The following is a 20,179-nucleotide window of genomic DNA, read 5'->3' as shown; positions in this document are numbered from 1 at the left end:
AATGAAATCCATGGATCCCATTCTACTGACACTTTTTAGAGGTTCCATACATCTAGAAAACTGTAGTTGCTATGGACAAAGTATATGTTGCAGATTCATCAGAAATCTGTGGCCCCACCTGCTCCTCTTGCAAATGAGGATTACACCAGGGACCTCAGCCTACACCCCAAGCTCACGCTCTTCCTGCACGTTTGGGGTTCTGAGTACATGTCTACCTAGAACAGGTCTCACCACCTCACTGGACCATGGAGCCACCAGTGGCTAAGAAGCATCAAAGAAACTTACAAAGAAATAATACTAAACGGAATTGCATCAGGTTGTGTATTTAAGCACATATATGCTGCAAGAGCACAGCTCCAGAAGGAAACCATGTCTTTCACCAAGTGTTTTTGTCCTCTTGTGCAGTGAAATTACAGACAACCCTTACATGACCTCAATCCCTGAGAACGCATTTCAGGGACTGTGCAATGAGACCTTGACACTGTGAGTATTGCATTTCTACTCTGTCAACAACTGAATTTTTATTTGGGCCATTGTCATATTTTTACAAGCTGTCCAAGAGCCATGCTACCCTGTGCTCTGTGGCCTACCAAGGGTTTCCCATAGTTAAATAAGACTAGTGCCTTCTGGTATGGTACTCTATAGATGACAAAATGGTTTAGGTGGCAAAACCTTATGGAAATGGGGAGTATGTTTTCTCTGTAAAGAGTCAGTGTGGTTTTACTGAACACATGGCATTTCTGGCAACTGCTCAACTCTGCCATTGTGTGGCCAAAGCTGCCATCCACAATACATTAACTAATAAGTATGGCTGGGTTCCAAGAAAGTTTTATTTATAAAAACAGTGGGCCAGATTTGACCTGTAGGCCTTATCATATAATATTCTGTGTTCTAGTATCCCCATTGTACAGTGGGAGAAGCTGGGGTTACAGCAAATTTAAGTGGCTTTCCTAAGGTCACTGAGTTAGCAAATGGTGCTGTGAAGGGCTTTTCATACTCTCTGTACTCACACTTTAACCCTATAATGATAAACTATTATTAAATTTCTATGACAATATATTAAATAGAAAATTAGCACCGATCTACATAATCATGTTTCCAGAGTTTGCATGGGTACTGTCCTTCAGATGTTCAAAGGGAGGTGCTTGATCAGGGAAACTCACAAAATGTTCTAATAAAAAAGGTCTAGTAGACTTATAAAAGATAAGTTAATTCTCCTAGCTAGCAGAGAATTACCCTCTCATCAAATGAGCCACAAAGTAGAGTTTGGGGCTTTGACCAAAGGGTCCCTTCTGTCTTGATTCAGTACATGCCCAAGTTCATGCCTGGTAGTTTTTTTGACTGGATTATCACCCAGCTCCCTTTCTCTGGTCACAGTCCAGTCCAGGGGTTCTTTATCACATACAAACCTCACTGAATTATTCTCCAGCAAAACTGATCTACGGTTCCACACAGCTCTTCCAATCCAAATCTGTCTACCAATCTAGGCACTATGAAGATATCCCACATCTGGGACTCTATCCACAGTGGAGCATTTCAGTCCATCCTTCTCCTTGAAACATAGAGAGGACTCGCTTGAAAAGACAAGAGACTCCTTCTCAACCACTATTTCATTTGACAACACAGCGAAGACCTGGGACTTAGCCTACTTACCTCCTCTGTAAACGTTGCCATTATGCCAAGTACCGCTCATTGTGCATAAACTCCATTCTCAATTTCTTAACAGAATATTACCTTCAGCTTTTGCCTTTTTTTTTTTAGGACCCCATATCCCAAGCAGTCCTCTCAAGTGAATGCTTCCCACACCTAGCAGAGGACCCAGTATATATCTGATAAACATCCGAATGAAATCTGGCTGGGGGAATGGCATGGGTTGTCTATGTTCTTTCCAGATGATTATTTCTACATTCCTGCTAAAGTCCTTGATTCTTTAAAGCTCATGCTCAGGAAACTATAAACATGAATGGATAAGTGCCCAGAGCAGAATTTGTACCCATATTCCTGGTAGGATAGTTTCAATCAAGATTTGCAATCCTTTTGTCTTTCTTCACTTTTTACCTTTTTCAAGGCCTACCTGTCCAATAAAAGTTTTATTTAGTCTCTGAAATGTAATTCCAACAAAGACTATTTTTATTGTCTAGGATGCTCAGAAAGTGCAGGAAAACAGAAATATCAAATGTATAATTGTCACATCTTCATAAAAGAACTCAAGTTCAGAGAAAGTACCAGAGCTTTCTCAACCTCTGTGCCTAGCATCCTTGTGCATTGCAAGTCTCACCCAGGACACCTTAGTAGCTGGAATTAAACTCATTGTGTAATTATTTAAAAGAAAAATCAATAAAGATTACCTCTCAGTTCTCTAAAACTCCACTGGATAAATCCAAGTTTTCAGGGTATTATATTAAATGGCCGTCTCATAAGCAGCCCTCACTGTGTTAAATGTATAGTATTTGATCCTCCCAACAACCTTTAATTAGGTACTATTACCATATTTTCATAGACAAGGAAACTGAGGCTAACAGAGGTTGGGAAATTCTCAGAATCACTTACTATGAAGTGATAGAGCCAGGTCTAACTCCAAATTTGGAGTCTCATGAGTGCTTCTTAATGTGTTACCAGAATTCACAGGGTGTAGTTACCCTATAAATGCCAGTAGCTGTGCCTGATTGTGGTCACAGCCACCTTCTGTTATCTCATGCCAGTAGCACCCAGTAGCCCGTATGCATCCCCAGGTAGACCAAAGTTCCCACAGCTGGGGCTTCTTCTCCTGCAGAAAGACTGTGTGCTTTTGTTGGGTAGGAAGAATTGCATTTGAGTTCAGAAATCTTGATTCCCAGTAGCACTATATCAATACAGCTTTGATAAGTCATCTCCATGTCTCCGTAACTTGACTAGAAAATAGAGGAGATAACACTTCAATTCAGTCCCTTCTATGAATCACTGCATGAAAATCAGTTACAGAAATACAGCAACAAGTTAAAACATTAAAATTTCCACAAAAGGGCATAGTCTGTTTCTTTTCTTATAATTGTCTCTGAAGGTCAATTTAATTAAGTCCACAACCTTTAATTATTTAATTGATGAAAAGCCCCAGGGATAAAATATAAAATACAAACGTGAAATAACATTTTAAATAGAAAAATATAAAATCTATGCATTCAGATGAATAATATCTTTAAAAGTTTCCATCTTAAGAAACTGCAGTCATTCCTCCATTATTGACATTGACAACCCCGTTTTTTGAGTGTATGTAGAACATTTTTTAAGAATCCTCAGTGGTGGTAAATCTTTGTTTCTCAAAGGGAATCTGCTTTTGAGAAACAGCTTAAAGTAAGTAGGAGCTAATTCTGGAGAATGGGGATTCAAACTGGGAAATATTCTGTGTCCTAAACAAGACACAGTGGAAAGTTCGCTTGTGGGGCTCATGTGTGGGACGTAAGAACCTTTGAGCTCATTTCTGATGAAGAAATGAAGCCCAACCCTCAGAAAAGGGCTAGCACCACTTCTTGTAGGTCACTGACTTCTCCTCTCTCTGTTGATTGTAGGAAACTATACAACAACGGCTTTACTTCAGTTGAAGGGCGTGCTTTCAATGGAACGAAGCTGGATGCTGTGTAAGTCAAAGGAAGCCATGGAAACCACTGTCCTGTCCCACACTCCCACCCCCCCAAGAAGTTCCATCCCACAGGCCAGAATCCTGCTAGAGACAGGTTCTATCAGGGCATCCCTCAACCCCAAAGTTAGTGTGACCAAGACTTGGAGATATTAAGGAACTTGGCAAGAGCCTGCCTTAGTGGACATTTACACTGACTCCAGTTCCAAATCCCAAAGCTTTTATCCTCGATAAAATGGAGAACCATGGTGTCCCCTTCAGTTATCCTGTAGAGGTGTGTGTGTGTGGAGATATTCATCTACTAGGTATGTGAAGGAGAGGGGTGTATTGAATTAAGTTTGTTCAGAAAGTAAGGTTTATCTTTTTTTCTGACATGTTTTCAGGAAAGGTGTCAATTTATATTTGATTCATTCAGAAACAGCCAAAAAGCCATAACCAGCTTTTGCCTTCTTCAAACATAAACAATGCCTACAACAGGATGTTGGCAAAATGATAGCCATGAACATACGGTTCTGCCTTTGTTGTGCTTTTTTATCAGGTCTTTGTGGTCTCTAGTATCCGTGCCAGGGCTTACTCGTGTCTAAGAGTTTGTGGTCTACTTCAGCAAAAATGTTGTGTGTTTAAAGCTAGTATCTAATCTATGAAAAATAGCCTTAGCAGAGTCAATTCCCACAGTTCAATGGACTAGCTGATCTGGAGGGCACACCTCCCACAAAACAACCAGATCAGACATTTAAAAAAATACATTGTATGTCCTAGCTCCAAGACAGGAAAGAAAAACTAACAAACCAGGAGCCGTAACCAAGTGGTGGGTGCTTACGGAGGGTGGAGCTCCTGTAGAGGCAGCTGCCAGCATCAGTGGTGCTGGGAGGTTAGGTTTAGTGCCGTGAAAAAGCAGAGGCAGTGATGTAAGCCGGAGACTCCTGGATAAAACCAGGGAAACTGGACAGGAGCTGGAGTGGTAGCACGCTAGTACTACCTTCTGATTCCTGGCAGAAACGAATGCAAACCTCTACAAAGGGAAGACTCCCAACACGAACTCCCAGATTTTTAAAGATTAAGATCAATCAAATATGAGTTTAGTTAAAAAAAATAACACATAGAAGAAGGAAAATAACCACTGTGGGTAACAGCCAGCTGAAGCAACAAACAACAAATTTTCGTGTTTGTTTTATAACATTTTATTGAGTATTTTTAAACTATTTTTTCATTCCAGATGTTCAATTTGCTTTTTTAAAACAATACGTCCGCTCATTTTTGACTGTCTTGTTGCTTGTTCGTTTTTGCGATTCTTTTTTTTCCTTGAAACATTTCCTATGTAGTTATTTTATATTCTGGAAATGATCGTTGCAAAATCTGAAGGCCTGTGCTTCCAGATCTGTTGTGTTGGTACTTCTCAAGCTTTATTGAGCATATAGACCATCTGAGGGATCTTGTTAAAATGCAGAACCTGATTAAGTGGATCTGGGGGAGCCCCAGGATTCTGCATCTCTAACAAGCTCATAGGGGATGTTGATGCTCCTGGTCCATAGACCCCAACTCAGCTGGGTGAGGGAGACAAAGTGAACCGCCATGTGTAGGGGCCCTGGATACAAAACAAACAAACAAACAAACAAACAAAACCACGTTGATTACGTGGTGGTCTTGTTCTGGTTTCAGAGTCTGTGGTAGTGGGTTCTGATGTCATTCCATTTTTAAAGAATAAATGTTACTAAGTTTTGAAGTCATTATATACCAGCATGGCTTTCCGAGTTCTCTCTGAAGTGGGGTGTCAATCTTTGCCAGGCTTTTGGGTTTCCTAGTAGTCTGTATCAAATGAAGATTAGAGTACCTTTCTCTAGATTGTCCAGCTGTGGTCTCATTCAGGTTGATATTAATCATTTTTAAGTACCTAACTATAGGGGACATCTAGAAAGACTCAATAGAGTAACATGAATACCTAGACATCAAATTTACATACACTACTAGAGAAGCCCTACTTCCTTCTTAAACATACAAATCTCAAATAATCCTTCATTTATTTTCCAAAATATTTTCTTAACACCTACAATAAGCCAGATACTGTGCTATGAACTGGCACATACAAAGATAAACAAAAGCTATGTTCTCCTGCTCACACTAAGACACATTCCAGTGGGTTCAAATTGAGGGCAGCAGTATAAGGATCAACGTACACCAGGGAGAGTTCTACCCAATCCAAAGTATGCATTTCAGACTGAAAATAACTGAACACTAAATATACAGTAACATTGCCTTCCTTGCTGGAAGACATAAGCATGATTTTCTCTAGATTTATCAGATGTTTTCTTAAATTACTAGCTTTCGATTTTAATAGTACATGATTCTAACCAAATATTTTCCTCTTTGATTCAACTATTCCAGAAAGCCATGACCCTTAGGAAAATGATCTCCCCAGTTCAAATTTTCTATGAATGAAGTAAGGAATTGGATCTCCTTAAAATAATTAAGGCAGTTTGTAGATACTTAGGGTACAAAGATTTCAGAAGACTATCGTGCTGTTCTAGACTTTGGGAGCATCAAGCTGTTAGCAGTAAGGCAACAGAGAAGCACATTAGCCAGGGCGGGAGGAGTAGTGAGACAACAACCAGGAAGACCAGAGCTGGTAACATGGCTCCTGAGTTCAGGGTGTCCAGCTCACTCTTCCATGAGCCAAAACTGCCCTTCCGGAATGCTGGATGAGAAAAGGAACCAGAAATCGACCTTGCATAGGATAATTCATTTCTAAAATGGTATTTTTCCACAAGCAAAGGATTTTAAGGACCAAGAGTATGACTTATGCTTTAAATTATTTGCTTCTTTGTCCTGCCTTATTTACTCATTAGAATTACCCCCAATCACTCTTAGTTATCATCTCTTAAGGACAGAGATTTGGGGAATAAAATTCAGACTTTAAGATCTAGAGCGTGGTTCTCAATATTGACTGCAAGTTGGAATCAACTGAAGAGATTTGGGAGCACTGATGCCTAGGTTTTACCAGCAGACATTCTGGTTTAATTGGTCTGCATGTAGCCCGGGCATGGGGATTTAAACATCTCCCCAGGTGAGTCCAGTGTAAAGCAAAACTCAAGAACCACTGCTGCGGAGTATGCTATCACTCTTCTTGTCCAACGGTCACACTTTACATATGAAGGGAGCATAGATAGGTTTTACAAACAAAGTGAACACACAATTTTGTTTTGTTTTCTCCACTTTTTAAAAATGTGGCTCTTTAAATTTGATAGAAATGCCTAGTGGCCAAGCCAAATAAAATAAAATCCTGTTTCAAGACTCTTTTCCCTGTGCCCTGCTGGGATTCAACATTGCTGAGCCCCTAGCCACCACCAAAGCTGGGACACGCAACTCCTCTGGTCTCCGTTGCTTGTTTCTTAGCTCAGGAGAATGTTTACACTTCTTGGCTCAGTCTATTAAAGACACAAAATACAGAGGCTAAAAGATTTTGCATCTTGGAAGAATGGACTCATGTGAGAGAAAAGAGGCCATTCAAGTCTCAAGGCACAGCCAGTAGAAGTTTCAGAGAACAGTCACACAAAGTTACCAGTGCTGCAAGTTCACCAACACAGCAAGCGTCCACACGAGGTCTGAGGACATCTTGATGAAAAGGTTGGCATGGCAACATGCTATTAAATTCAAAGAATTGGGTTGAAGTTAGGCTATGTATGTTGACCATTTTGCTTCAAAATACCTCATACCTGCTCATGATTGGCCTTTTGATCATGTTTTTCAAGAACCACAAAGACTAAAAGAGCTTTCCAAAGTGAATCTATAATCATGAGACTGTTACACTAAGGATTTCAGTGGAGGTGCAATAGCCTATTATTTTATGCTTTAGTCATAAAATCAACTGAAGAATATCAAAGGAGTTTAGGGACATTTTCTATTGAAGGATGGACAAACTAACAAAGAAACAATAATTTCTATCCCAGCTTTTCCCAGCTTCTCCCAGTAGTAAGAGAAGAGATGGGGATACAAGGTGCACGGCTCAAACTATGATCCTTGAATTCTCTTTTCATGATAAATTAATGGGTGTTACTTTTAAAAAGCTGTTCTTGCCCGACAAAGTTAAACAAAGTATACAGGTAGCCTCCTTGGGTCTTTTAGAAGAACAGTCTGAATTACTGGTACCCAGGAGGTGGATACAGTGTGCCGAGCTTCCCAGGGAGCTCGTGGTTCCAGGAGCATCTCTCCAGACTGGTCTTCCACAGAACACTTTTTGGAAGAATCATTTGTTATACCAGCTTGTTGGAAGGCAAGTAAATCTAACAAGGTTTATTCTAGAGGTGGCTGTGGAGAATCTAAGAGCCAGTAAGAGTTTCAGATCATCTGGAAGTCTTCTGAAATTAAACCTAGGAGAGTGCAGAGGAAGACTCCCTCTACCTTCCCACCAGCTTTCTCCTCACACTGTATCATGGGCTCTGTGAGAGGCTTGGCTGATGGAAGAGAATTATTCTGTTAGAGACAATGGATTTTAATTCACTGGCTCCCTGAATTGCAGTCTGTTCTAGTCATTATCACTATCCCCTGAAACATAGGAAAGAAACCATTGCACCAATTTCACCACAGTTTCTTACATTTTTATGGGAAATATTAAAGCTAACTGGAAAAGTTTAACAAATGTAGAAATACTGCTTAAGTGAGAATCATTTGTTTCTTGATTTTTATAAGTCTACATCAGAGATCAACAAACTTTTTCTGGAATGGGCCAGGTAACAAATATTTTAGGCTTTATGGGTCATACAATCTCAGTTGTAGCTACTCAATTCTGCCATTGTAATGTGAAAGCAGCCACAGATAATACATAAACAAGTAAGCGTAGCTGGGTTCCAATGAAACTTTATTTACAAAAGCAGGCAGCAGGTAGGATTTAACCAGATGTCATAGTTTATGAACCACTAGTCTAGATGAAGGTATTCAGTGAGGACCACCATTGTGTGATGAAATACGTAGTCTATTTCTCCTAATTCCTTGTAAAGATTAAAGGGCAAACATGGGATAAAGATAAGAAGTATCTGGACAAAAATATTTTAGGGTTTGAAAGTTCACATCCAATCAAAATAGAACAAAGATCTTTTTTTTCAATCTGTATTTTGAATCCAAACTTGAAACTTTGCTCCTAATATAAAACAATGTTCTGTCTATCCATCATTTTACCTTAAGTTCCTGATTCCTGGTTGATGAGAATTTATTTTTTCTTAGATTTAAGCACTTCAGTAAAAGGTACCCTGTAAATCCAAGGTAAAATCAAGGTGATGATCATGATAAGGAGACCTAGGGCTAGAGGAAGATAAGGGTTGAGCTGATGATGGAGATAACAGAGGTCAAGTTTCCATAGTAAAAAGAAATAGTATTCACAACATGGTTATTTCAATATAAGTATGTTGCCTCTTGTCTTAATGCTAATTACAATTTTACCTAATTTTATCCCTAATGTAAACACATCAGTATCCTGTCATTATATTAACCAAGCTCAAAAATTGCACATAGCATGTTAGTAATTTAGAAAGTCTCCATAAGTGTGTTCAAATATCTTTAGGTTCTAATTTAAGCAATATGTCAACCAAAAGAGCAATTATTCCCCATCATCTGCCACCTGTCAACTTACTGATTTAGCAGATTTGACCTCATTTAGACCTAATTTTTTAGTGTAACTAAAGGAGACAATTGCAGCCAAGTTGAAAAAATTCCACATTGAGAACAAGCACTGATGCCTCAGCAGCAATCGGGTAATTAGTTAAAAGTTCATGAAAATTATGGCAGATATGTGAAAGCACTGGGCACTGTGATTTCATGTGGAACCTAGCACATGTCATCACTTAGTTGTGAAATTAATAATAATACGAGGCTCCCTTGCTCAGAAGTTAAACTGCTCTCAGTCACAAGTTAAATCACATTCATTCTTGGGAACCTCTTTTCCATCCTCTCTGCACACATGTGGCGTGAGGATATGCTGCTTGTCTCAGAATGCCGAAATCTCTATCTTGCATTTTCTATTGTCCAATTCTAGGAACTACTATCTGATGGTAAACATTTTGGCAGGAAAAAAAATTCCAATTTGATGTGCTAATAACTACCAAAACATTAATCATTATGAACAGAGAAGTCAACGTAATTCATAGGCTAATTAGCATCACACATTAGCTGAGCAGAAGCAAAACACTGCAGTTTGGAGCACTGGGAAAAGATGATGATAGAGATGATTACAGAATTAAGCAGGTGATTATTTCTCACGGAGTAACTTTGAACAGCCTGTAGGATATGCTCCGAGACTAGCTTTTACCTCTGCCTATGGAAGCCTTGAGCATTTTCTCACCTGTTACTGTTTACAGACAGGTATCCTGATTTCTGCTACCAAAAGGATTCCAAGGAGCAATGAAGACTGGGTAGGGGTTACCTTTAATTTTCATAACCAATGCTATGAGAAGGAAACACTATGAGAAGTGTTTCCATGAGAGTCTCACAACAAAAACAGGTGCCAGCTCAAGTTTCCCCTAAAGGGAATATGAAAATGCTGGCTGAAATTCCTTCTTGAAGCTGAACTGCGTCTCTTAAAACTCCCCAGAGAGTGAAGCTCAGCATCAACCACACCGTTCCTTACCACAATGCCATACTCCTCACTCTGATATAGGTCACTTCCTCATCTAAACATGATCTAGAGGGTGCCTCCAGCTAGGAGTTACACGGTAACTGGACATCCACTTATTCGGCCAGCATGTTTTTACTGAATGGTTGCTATGTGCCAAGGATGAATCTGAGGGGGAAGGAGCTGAGCCATAATAGTGTATCTGTAATACTGAGCTTGTCGACTGGGTACTCTTCCCCACCTCACTCCCCACCATTTCATTTTTCTGACCATCAGGTTCTTCCTTAACAGTGAGACACATAGCATTTAAAACAGGGAAGGGCTTCTCAGCTCCCCTTCTCCCCGTATACAAAATCTGACATACCTTTTCTAGGAAGAACTTCATTTCTTCAAAGAGTTCCCAAAGAGGCATTAAGTGCTCAACACAGTGGAGTGTTGAAAAGACGCTGAATACAACCGTGTAGCAATGTCTTTTATTTTTAAAGGAGATGCCAGTTCTTTTATCCTAAACCCTTCCAGTATTTGTATTTAGTAAGTATAACTTTCAAAAAATCCTTCTTTGATTCCTGACTTCAAGACCTTCTATTCTCTTTTAAGTGCATTTAGGTTCATCTTGTCCCTACAAAAGATAGTTTAAATTATCACATTCCGCACTACAAAGTAATCATTGTCTGGAGTAGGTTACCATATAGCCTACCAAGATTGGTGATTGATTTACCCAAGCTGGTTTACAGAAAGGGGGTTCTAGATGAATCAGAATAAATCATTGTCAAGGAATCAGTTTGACTAGACTGACATTGCCAGTAATATTTTATGATAAATGAGGCTGATGGAAACATTTTCTTCCTGGGTATTAAGGCTTCTACTGATATATTTCACTACCCCAACCCCTTAGCTTCAGATGGAAGGTAAAATCAGCAACCTGAACCCAAGGTTAAAAGCTTCATGGCATTATCAATCTGCAATAATAAGGCAGCCCTCCAAACTGCTCAAGGCAAAGCACAATTTAATTTTTAAACACCTGATTACTTCTAAGATTTGAAGTGCCCAAACAGCCCTGTTGGTGTTAAAAGAACACAGCCTACCCCAAGACTCAGTTCATCTCCATTCCAGTTGGCTGCCCGCCTCTCCATTCGCCTTCTCCTCTGCTGGACTCTGGCTGGCTTTCTTAGTTTGAAATCTTGTGCAGTGTTTCTGGTAAACTGCACTACTTATCAACCAGCCTCCTTATCCTTGGGGGCATATTGAATATCAGATGAAAACACTGCAGAATTGGACAAGCAATTATTTAGTTTTACAATAATTTCTAATGATTAGAGCAAGCCGATTTTCACTTGCAGCAGCCGGAGATGAGGGGGAAAAACTGAGATGAGCTCAACCCAGTCCCTACTTGATTTTCAGCAGTCTGAGAACAAAATGTGATCTGCAAGTTACATGGTCCAAAGAATAGAAAGAGGCATGGGCCAGTGCGGCACTTACGCGGAGCTTAGTTGTCTTTTTTATAAAATCATGCTGTTCAAGATCTTCTCTCCAGTTCTTGTTTTTCCAAGGTGGTTCTTGCCCACTGTAGCTATCACTGACCGCAAGAATTCCATGGACACAGTGGGTTGAAGGAGAGTCAGATGATAATCAAACGAAGCCAGGATTGAGAGCCTTACATAATAGCCAGTCATCCAGAAGGCACAGCTTGGCTGCAGTGGCCTCTTAGTTGGGACTGTACATATGTGAGATTAACTGACCCCCTCCATTTCAAGTTGAACAATGCCCTGGAAGCTTGGTGTCCTGTCACTGCCTGAAGAGGCCATGTCTGGGCCATATTGTTGTGGTATTTGTAAACCAGCTGCCCTGTCATCAAGAAAGTCAATTGGTCTCCACACCATACACTAAGTCTTCTGTTCTTTCATTCTCCATTGCTTTTTCCTTAATGCAATCACATGTGTCACCCTAAGAGTATAGCATCCCTCACCTCACTATTTTGGAGGAGAGATGTATTGATTTTTTAAAAATTCATTCAGTTACAAATGCATTCAATAGACAGGTATGGAGGTACTGAACTTGGCTTTAGTGAAACAGCAACAAATAAGACAAAGAGCTTATATTCTGACTGGGGAGACAAGCAAACAAATAAGATAATTACAGATCGTGATGATGCCAGGAAGGAAATAGAGTGCTATGAGGAGAATGGGTGGTGCCTACTTTAGATTAGGTAGTTTTCAATCTCAATTTGAGAAAAAAGACAAAAGAAACATGAAATTTATACCACTTTAGGAGACCTCACTGTGCAGAGTCTGAGTCATTTACTTTTCATTTGGTTAACCCCTCCCTGCCCAGGAGAAAGAGTCTTCATTGGTGGCTGGAAAAACTCTCTCAGCTGCTCCAGCAGACTCCCATCTCTGGCTCTGGGGCTGCCCCTTCTTATTCTAAGCTCCGCCCTCTACCAAGGACTGGAGCAGGGCAGAGCTGCGGGCCAGGTGCGGCTGGGGGCAGGAAGCTCATGAGAGCGTGGCTCCTGCCTTTGCCCTCTGAGCAGCACAGGCTGTCTCTCCTCAGGTCACCGCAGATGAGGCCCCTGTCCCTTTCCTCGACTGATGCAGAGGAAGAGAGAGGCAGCTAATTAACCAAATTCCTCTGTGAGGAATTCTTTGCAGAAGATCCTTCTGACTGGAAGTCTTCATGTCACACTGTTATAATTAGCCCTCATCCTTGCGAACTTTCTATCATGAAGAGCAAACACAGTAAATAGAATGATGGACGCATGATCTGTAACTAAGCAGGCCTCCTAAGAGTCTCTGTTGTATTCATTTTGCATCAACAGGTTACTTCTCACTAACTCCTAAGTTGACTAGGCTATGTGGTGAGTTATTCTAAATATGCGTGAATTGAGATAATTTATAACAAGGATATATATGTGCTTAGTTTTTTTGTTAGATCATTTTGTTCTCTAAACAACCTAGGGGGAAAAAAGCCAACTTCAAATATTCTTGGAAGCTTTTATCTATTTGGAGGTGACTTTATGTTACAGAATCACTTTGTGATTTGAATTTCAAAAATATTTTACTCTCATTTGCCTAATGTGTTTTCAAAATGGAAAGATTAATGTATCCATCAAACCCCTTTTATGAAAGGTATACTCCATAATCTTGTCTGAGTAACCTGTGACTCCAAAATAGGGTTATCAGAGAAACTACAGGCCGCTCAGTTAAATTTTAATTTCAGATAAACAATAACTTTTTACTATAAGAATGTTTCAAAAATTACATGGGGAATTTACTTATGCTAAAAAAGTACTCATTTTTTTATCTGATCATACTGTATTTTCGTTTCCTGAATCTGGCAATTCCTACCAAAAGAAAAGATCTGAATCTCTGACTGTCCCCATACCACACATCACCTTTCCCACTTTCATTTCCCTCTTGTTTTAAGCCCCATCTTCAAAAGTAAATGGGAATATTAATCAATATTGGGAAACAAATTTATATCAATGGGTATTGAAAAGGATTGATAAACACAATTGCCACTGCCAGATAAATAGGGAATCCAGCAATTTAAAAAAAATCTAGATATGCAGACTAGATCATAAACATGTTCCCTTTCAAAGACTTCTGCCAAAATTAATATGTGTAAAACTTGCACAATTGATACCTAGAATGTTTTGAATGCTTGAGACAGAAGAAAGTAAGGTACTTTCCAAATTCTTAAAAACCAGTTAAAAACCAGAGAAGACCATGCTCACATTTTATTTTGGTATTTATATTAATTCGCTTAGCCTCTCCTAATCCATTCTCTCTCTCTCTGTCTCTGTAGTTACCTGAACAAGAATAAATACCTGACAGTTATTGACAAAGATGCATTTGGAGGAGTATACAGTGGACCAACCTTGCTGTGAGTAAGACAAGCAAAAGAATATTTGTTGTTGTTGTTTTCTGGAAGGAAGTGGGGCATTAAGAGGAGCAGCTGTTGTTCGTAGGTAGGGAATGCTGTTGTCTTGAACAAAAGCTTCTGCTAGTACTTTTCTGCCCAGCTATACAGGCTACTGCTTGGAAGAAAGTTCTTGCTTTTTGAGCCTCAGAAGGCCCCACCCACAGGGAACCAGCCCATCCTGATGCCTGATCAGGCAGTCACCTGGCTGTGGACATTCACACAGGCCCTCTCATAGAAAACAAAAACAAAAAAACAGATTATTTCTGAGCAGCTGCTGTTTGCAAAATTCAGAGACATGAGTCTACAAGGAGGTGGGAAGCATCTAGTCTTTGCAGAGAAAATGTATGTGAATGTGCACTGCACAATGTCCAGCATGGAGAAGGAAGAATATAAATAGTTTGATTCATATCTTGAAAATCTTATGATCACTGGAAAACATAGGATGTAAACATTTTTAAAAACAGCATGAAAAAAAATACCTATGTGTGCATTTCCTCTGATTTAGACTTCACATGTCCTTGGTGATCAAGGTCTGTCTGTGCTGTCTCCCTCAAGCCTCTTTATCAGCACCCTTTTCTCCATCCCCTTGGTTTTGCCTTGGTTTAGAACCACATAAAAATAGTCAAGTCTTTGCCAAAGTGGAACACAACACCCCAGAAGAAACATAAGACAACCTATGAAAGGCAAAAAGACCTACTGAGGTCTTATTTATATTTATGTTTCCAAAAATAAGAACACATTAAGTTTTATACACAGAAGACTGCTGTCCCTGGGGGTGGCATAATCCAGCAGAGGATGGATTATGCCCTCACTTTTTCACCTTTAACAACTTTACTTCACTTTCAGATTTAATGAATTCAGTTAAGAGGTTTATGACCTTATATTCTTAACACACAGGCTCTCTGTAAGAGGGCAGAGTGACCCTGAAACCCACTATACCACGTGGCTGTTCATTGCTAACTCATGGAAAAATACTTAAAAAGTACTTTTTACAAAAAGACAAGTGGGAAAAAAAATGTGTTGACCTTTCCTGTGATTTTGTTTTTAACCTGGAAGATATTGTTTAATGACATTAATTGCTCTTTCAAGATAAAGGTGCTATTTCACCAATGAATGAGGAAAGTTGTTGCTTTTCTCAAGATATTTGTGCCTTGGAAAGAGCCTTTAGAAACACTTATTTGGAAATATTTCCATGTTACGTCATTTTCCTGATGAGAATGGTAAATGTGATTTCTGTCTTGTTAAACTCAGAATTTGAATTTTAACCTATTTTAAAATCTTTCAAATTAGGAGTTGCAATGGGTTTAAAATCCATGTATATAAAATATGAAAATGAAAACTTCTTCAGATTGGTTTACAAAAACAACTGATTAACATCTGAGAATGTGAACCTCAGTAAGAACATGTATTTAATTACTGAATTGAATTGAAAGATGAGAATCCTAATATGTACAGCCAAACCTGCCCTATTCCATTTGGAACCATCTACCTTTGTAGGGTAACTTTTTCAACTGATAGCCATTTACACCAAAACCAAAATAACCTACACCAGAAGTGGACTTCTGAGGTAAACAATTTTCAAAATTAGTGAATTATAATTAATAACACTGCTTTCACTTAAGTGAAGTATTTTTTAAATATAATTTATTTTCACCTTATCTTCTTAAAATGTATGTTTACTGTGTTTATAATGTATACAACAGGGTATTACAGTAATAAATGTGTAGAACCCATAAATACACATATGTTAAAGGCATGTACTCTAACATTTTTTACTTATAAATATGTGACATTGGAAGAATTTGAAGACTGATGGGTGCAAAGCATGGGTCTACTACAAGGTGTATGGCTGGCACCAGAATGTACATCAAAGTTCAGCTTCCTTTGTGGAGAAAGTCCTTCCCTGAGAGCAAAGTTGCCCAAACTAAACAGTGTGCCTAGTGAAGCAGTTGGCTTACACTCCAGTATAAGCGTCCTACCTTATCAAGGACTCGTGAACAGTTACCCAGTGGGCACCACACTTTGAATGGCACTAGTCCTGATGACGAGGGTCTCCAAATCTCCCCTTGCCTTCTATCTTGGCCCCTCTCAACTCCACCCTCCCCAAATCTCTGCATATTCAAATGCAAATAGGACCTTAAAACCCAATGCTGGTCTCCCACTCCCCGCAGGATAAAAACTTGGTGTGGCATGCAAGGCCCTGCTGTAATCTTTGGCTTTGTCTCTCACAACACCATACAATCCTGACCAATGATCCATCCATATGAAACTGCTGAGATCCTTTACTGCTCCAATACACTGGAGCTAAACTCTTGCTCTTCCCACTGCTGGGAAAACTGTACCACAACCTTATCTGTCTGATGAGCACCTACTACCATCTTGATATTCAAGTAAAGATCTCTTGTCTGAAGTCATTCGTGGCCTTCCTTCTCCTTAGGAAAACATGACCATTTATTCCCCTATATTCCACCGTCTCTAAGTCTCCATCTCATGCCACCAGTAAACATGTTTCCATCTCTCTCTCTCCAGGAGCTAAGTCTGTTGTATTTCTACAATTCGAATTCATATTACAATGCCTGAAACATAGTACTAGCTGGATAAATGTTTGCAAAACCAATACAGTATATTTCAATCACACTACTGTAAATACTGTAGCATATAAGTAGCAGTCATATTTTAAGGATATTTTAGTATGTTGTCCTTAGGAAGATAATCTATTTCTACTTCTTTGGAAGTGGTAAATTAAACTATCTATGTGATTGTCTTGCTTAAAAGTTGTTTTGCTAGTTTTGGTAAGATTTTTTTTTTTAACAAGACTCCCCAGCCAAATTAAGAGCAGGTGTGCAACTGTTTGGAAATGCCATCATGCTTTCCGGAGGCATAGTTGGTTGTGAAAAGTGAACCAGATTGGGACGAGACCTGGGATTGATCCTTGGCTCTATCACTAACTGTGGGACCTGAATCTCACTCAGTTTTCTTATTTTTCACAACTGGGTAATTAAAAGTAATGAAGCTTAGGTAAGAAAATAATTCTAAAGCACTTAATATTAAATATCATGATGGCCTTCACTTCTTCCTGACTCTTGACACTTCATTTATTTTTATCTTTCCTAATCTCTCTTACCACTCTCCCTCCTGACTTCTCTCACTAGAGCTCACTGCTCCAGTCTTTCAGTGGAGTTTAGTCCTGGGTTCTGGCTCTTTCTCCTCTGTATCTTCTCCTTTGGTTAAATCGTTCACTTCAAATACAGACAATTTCTAAATTTCAGGTTTCAGACCTTAGCTCTTATTTAGTCAACTCACTTACCTGGGATTCTCTCCCTACTCCATCTCATTCTTACCCATCCCCATCAGTTTGATTAAACTCTTCCTAACCAGCCTTTGAAACTGTACAGTAAATATTTATTGAGCATTTGCAAAGCCTGGGACTCTTCATTAGAAGTGTTCAATATAGGGAAGGTCACCATTTTGAAGGGCATCAAAAGCCTCACTGAGAAAGTGACAACTGGGGAAAGATCTGAAAGCCATAAAGAAGCAAGTCTGAGACTCTCTAAAGAGAAACATTCTAGATAAGTGCAAAGACCCCCAGGTGAGAACATACCCGGCATGTTTGAGGACTAGCACAGAGGCTGCTGTCACTTACTCTACAAGCATTTTACTAAGCATCTCCTGAACTTCATGTAATTATAAGGATAAGACACAGCCTGTGCTTTTAATGAGGTTATAATCAAATTCAGGAGAAATGTGAAAAAGTAACTATATTGTAAGTTTAATGCAAAAAAGAGCCATAGAGATATTTAGAGAATCAAGATACCATTTCTGGTTAAGATGACCAGCAGACGCCTCATTAAAGGAGATGATATTCAAGATGGGCTTCAGATGTGGCGGCAGAATTGCAACAGAGATAGAGGTAAGAGAGAAAGAAAGGCAAGTCTACAGGAAAACACAGGATGTATTTAATGAACAACAACAAAAACATAATTTGAGTAAAAGAACAGTGTCTTTAAAGTGTGTTGTGTTGAATTTATATTGCGGGGAACATGACCTGACTCACTAGTAAGGCTGATCCACTGAAGGGTTACCCTGACAATATTAGTAATAGTTGCATCACCCATTACAGTTTGGGCCCTTTTCACCTCATTCCATGCCTTCTTTCCTTTGCTTCTGCCCACCCTCAGTCATGACTATATTTGTCCCGGATGCTCTGTCCCAGCCATGGCACCAGGACTGTTTGCCTGTACCTCCTGGCTATTTGGCAGGTACTGGACCTTCTGTCTCCACAGGGGATGGAAATCAAGCTGAAAGACCTAGTTATCCCGGAGGTCCTTGTCTTCCTTGCCTGCCTAGAGGAGCCTTCGGAGCAGCTCTCTTAGAGGAAAGGCACATCCTCGGGGTGGGACACCAGGGAAGGTCTGTCTGCACGACTGCACTGCTCATGGGAGTGTGCAATGAGATGCAATGACAGACCGACTCTTGGAGCCCCTGGCTTGGGTACCGAGCCAGACCAGCACTGAGGGAGCTGAGTTACTGGGGAGGCAGACAAAGCAGGCCATCTTTCCTAAGTCACACACCTATGTCCCCAGAGGCACAGCAAGGGCAGGGCCTGTGACCACTTTGCAGAGTCTAAAAGAGGTGTGAGGAAGGTCACAGCAGAATTAGAAGAGAAAATGTAGACAATTCCCTTCCCAGAGCTGTGTGCATGCTGGCCTCTTGCTGAGAACAAGAGGATGGTCTACTTCGGCCATGGGGATCTTTGGACCAGAGGAGTTGTGTCAGCAACACAGGATACTTGGTTCTCAAAGAAATCCAAATTTATTGATCAGTAGCATCTTTTACTACCACAGCCACTGATATGAGAAAAAAAAGAATTAACACTTTAAATCCCAGCTAACTATAAAGATAGAATTACTTTTTGTAACTACTGAGAAATCATTTGCAGAGCATTCCCAAACTAGAGGGTTGATGCTTGGTGGGTGAGAGATGATGGAGTTTTTGCAAAGGTCCTCAAAGTTGTACACATCTTTATATTTCTTCAGTTGACTAAAAATGCAACTACTTCACCCTCAAAAGTTTCTTACTTCAACTACTTCTATTTTAACTACTTCTCCTTTAAGGAGCATTTGCTCCCTTTAAGGGAGAAGTTCTCCAAAGTACTGAGGGCTACTGTCTAAGAGCAATAGCTTCAAATGATCATGCCTTTTACATGGGGGATTCAGTCTGAATACATATTTCACATCTATGCCAAGCTGAAAAGTAAAGTAAGATGAACCTCTGAGAAAGAATAATTCACAAATCTATTAACCGTCTCTTGTAGCATGGTTTTAGTAAGTAATTGTTTAAGGACTTTTTACCTTAATTAAAACTGATAGAACAAAACTGACAGTAAAGAATATTTGCTGGGTCTGAATCCTAGGAAAACAATACTTGCAAAATTATCTAAACCATATAAATTCTGAACAACTTTTTTAACTAGTCACTGCTGTTTATCCATAAATCCTCAACAGTGATCAATCTTAAGAACAAAAAGTAAAAAGGAGCACAGGTTTTTCTTTGTAACTTTAAGTATAAATAAATTTGCCTTTCAGTCAGTGCCTACTAGGCTCTGTGCTAAACATTTTAGCATACATGACTTTATTTCACCTTCACAACCCCAAGGAGTCTGACCTCTCCAATACTCCCCCTCATAATTTTTGGTGATTTCACCCCTGTCCAGTCTCAATTATTTGTGGTATGAAAGAAGAGATCAGATTGCACAGGGCCAAATAAATGAGACAAAAATCATGGGTCCTGTATTCTACACCAGGTTTTATTCATGACTAGAGGAGGTAAATCAAACTAGGATTAAATTTTTCAACAAATAACTCACAAACATAAACATAAAAAGCAGTTTTTGATGTGTACAATTAGGCACTCAGTTCTTCCCAAGTAAATATGGATAAGTACCAAATTCTTTGACCCCTCTGTGATTCTTACTCTTAGGACGGGTAGAAGGAAATAAGGTAGTTAAGGGTTTTCACTCTGACACACTATTTCTGCCAAGTCACTGA

General features: G+C 39.6%; 1 protein-coding gene across 1 annotated transcript in view; it reads left to right on the top strand.

Moving 5' to 3' along the window:
- The window catches only part of LOC108384765 (thyrotropin receptor), a 117,478-nt gene extending 102,929 nt beyond the window's left edge, over positions 1–14,549 (top strand). The window contains exons 6-9 of the mRNA XM_073242023.1: positions 406–483; positions 3,546–3,614; positions 14,016–14,093; positions 14,241–14,549. Coding sequence (XP_073098124.1) covers positions 406–483; positions 3,546–3,614; positions 14,016–14,093; positions 14,241–14,367 — 352 coding nt within the window. The 3' untranslated portion in view covers positions 14,368–14,549. The remainder of the gene's footprint in view (positions 1–405; positions 484–3,545; positions 3,615–14,015; positions 14,094–14,240) is intronic.
- The last annotated feature ends 5,630 nt before the right edge of the window (positions 14,550–20,179 follow it).

The sequence above is a fragment of the Manis javanica genome, chromosome 8, assembly GCF_040802235.1.
Source record: "Manis javanica isolate MJ-LG chromosome 8, MJ_LKY, whole genome shotgun sequence".
NCBI lineage: Eukaryota > Metazoa > Chordata > Mammalia > Pholidota > Manidae > Manis > Manis javanica.
Note: the sequence above shows the minus strand (reverse complement) of the source record. Positions and strands in the feature narration are given on the sequence as shown.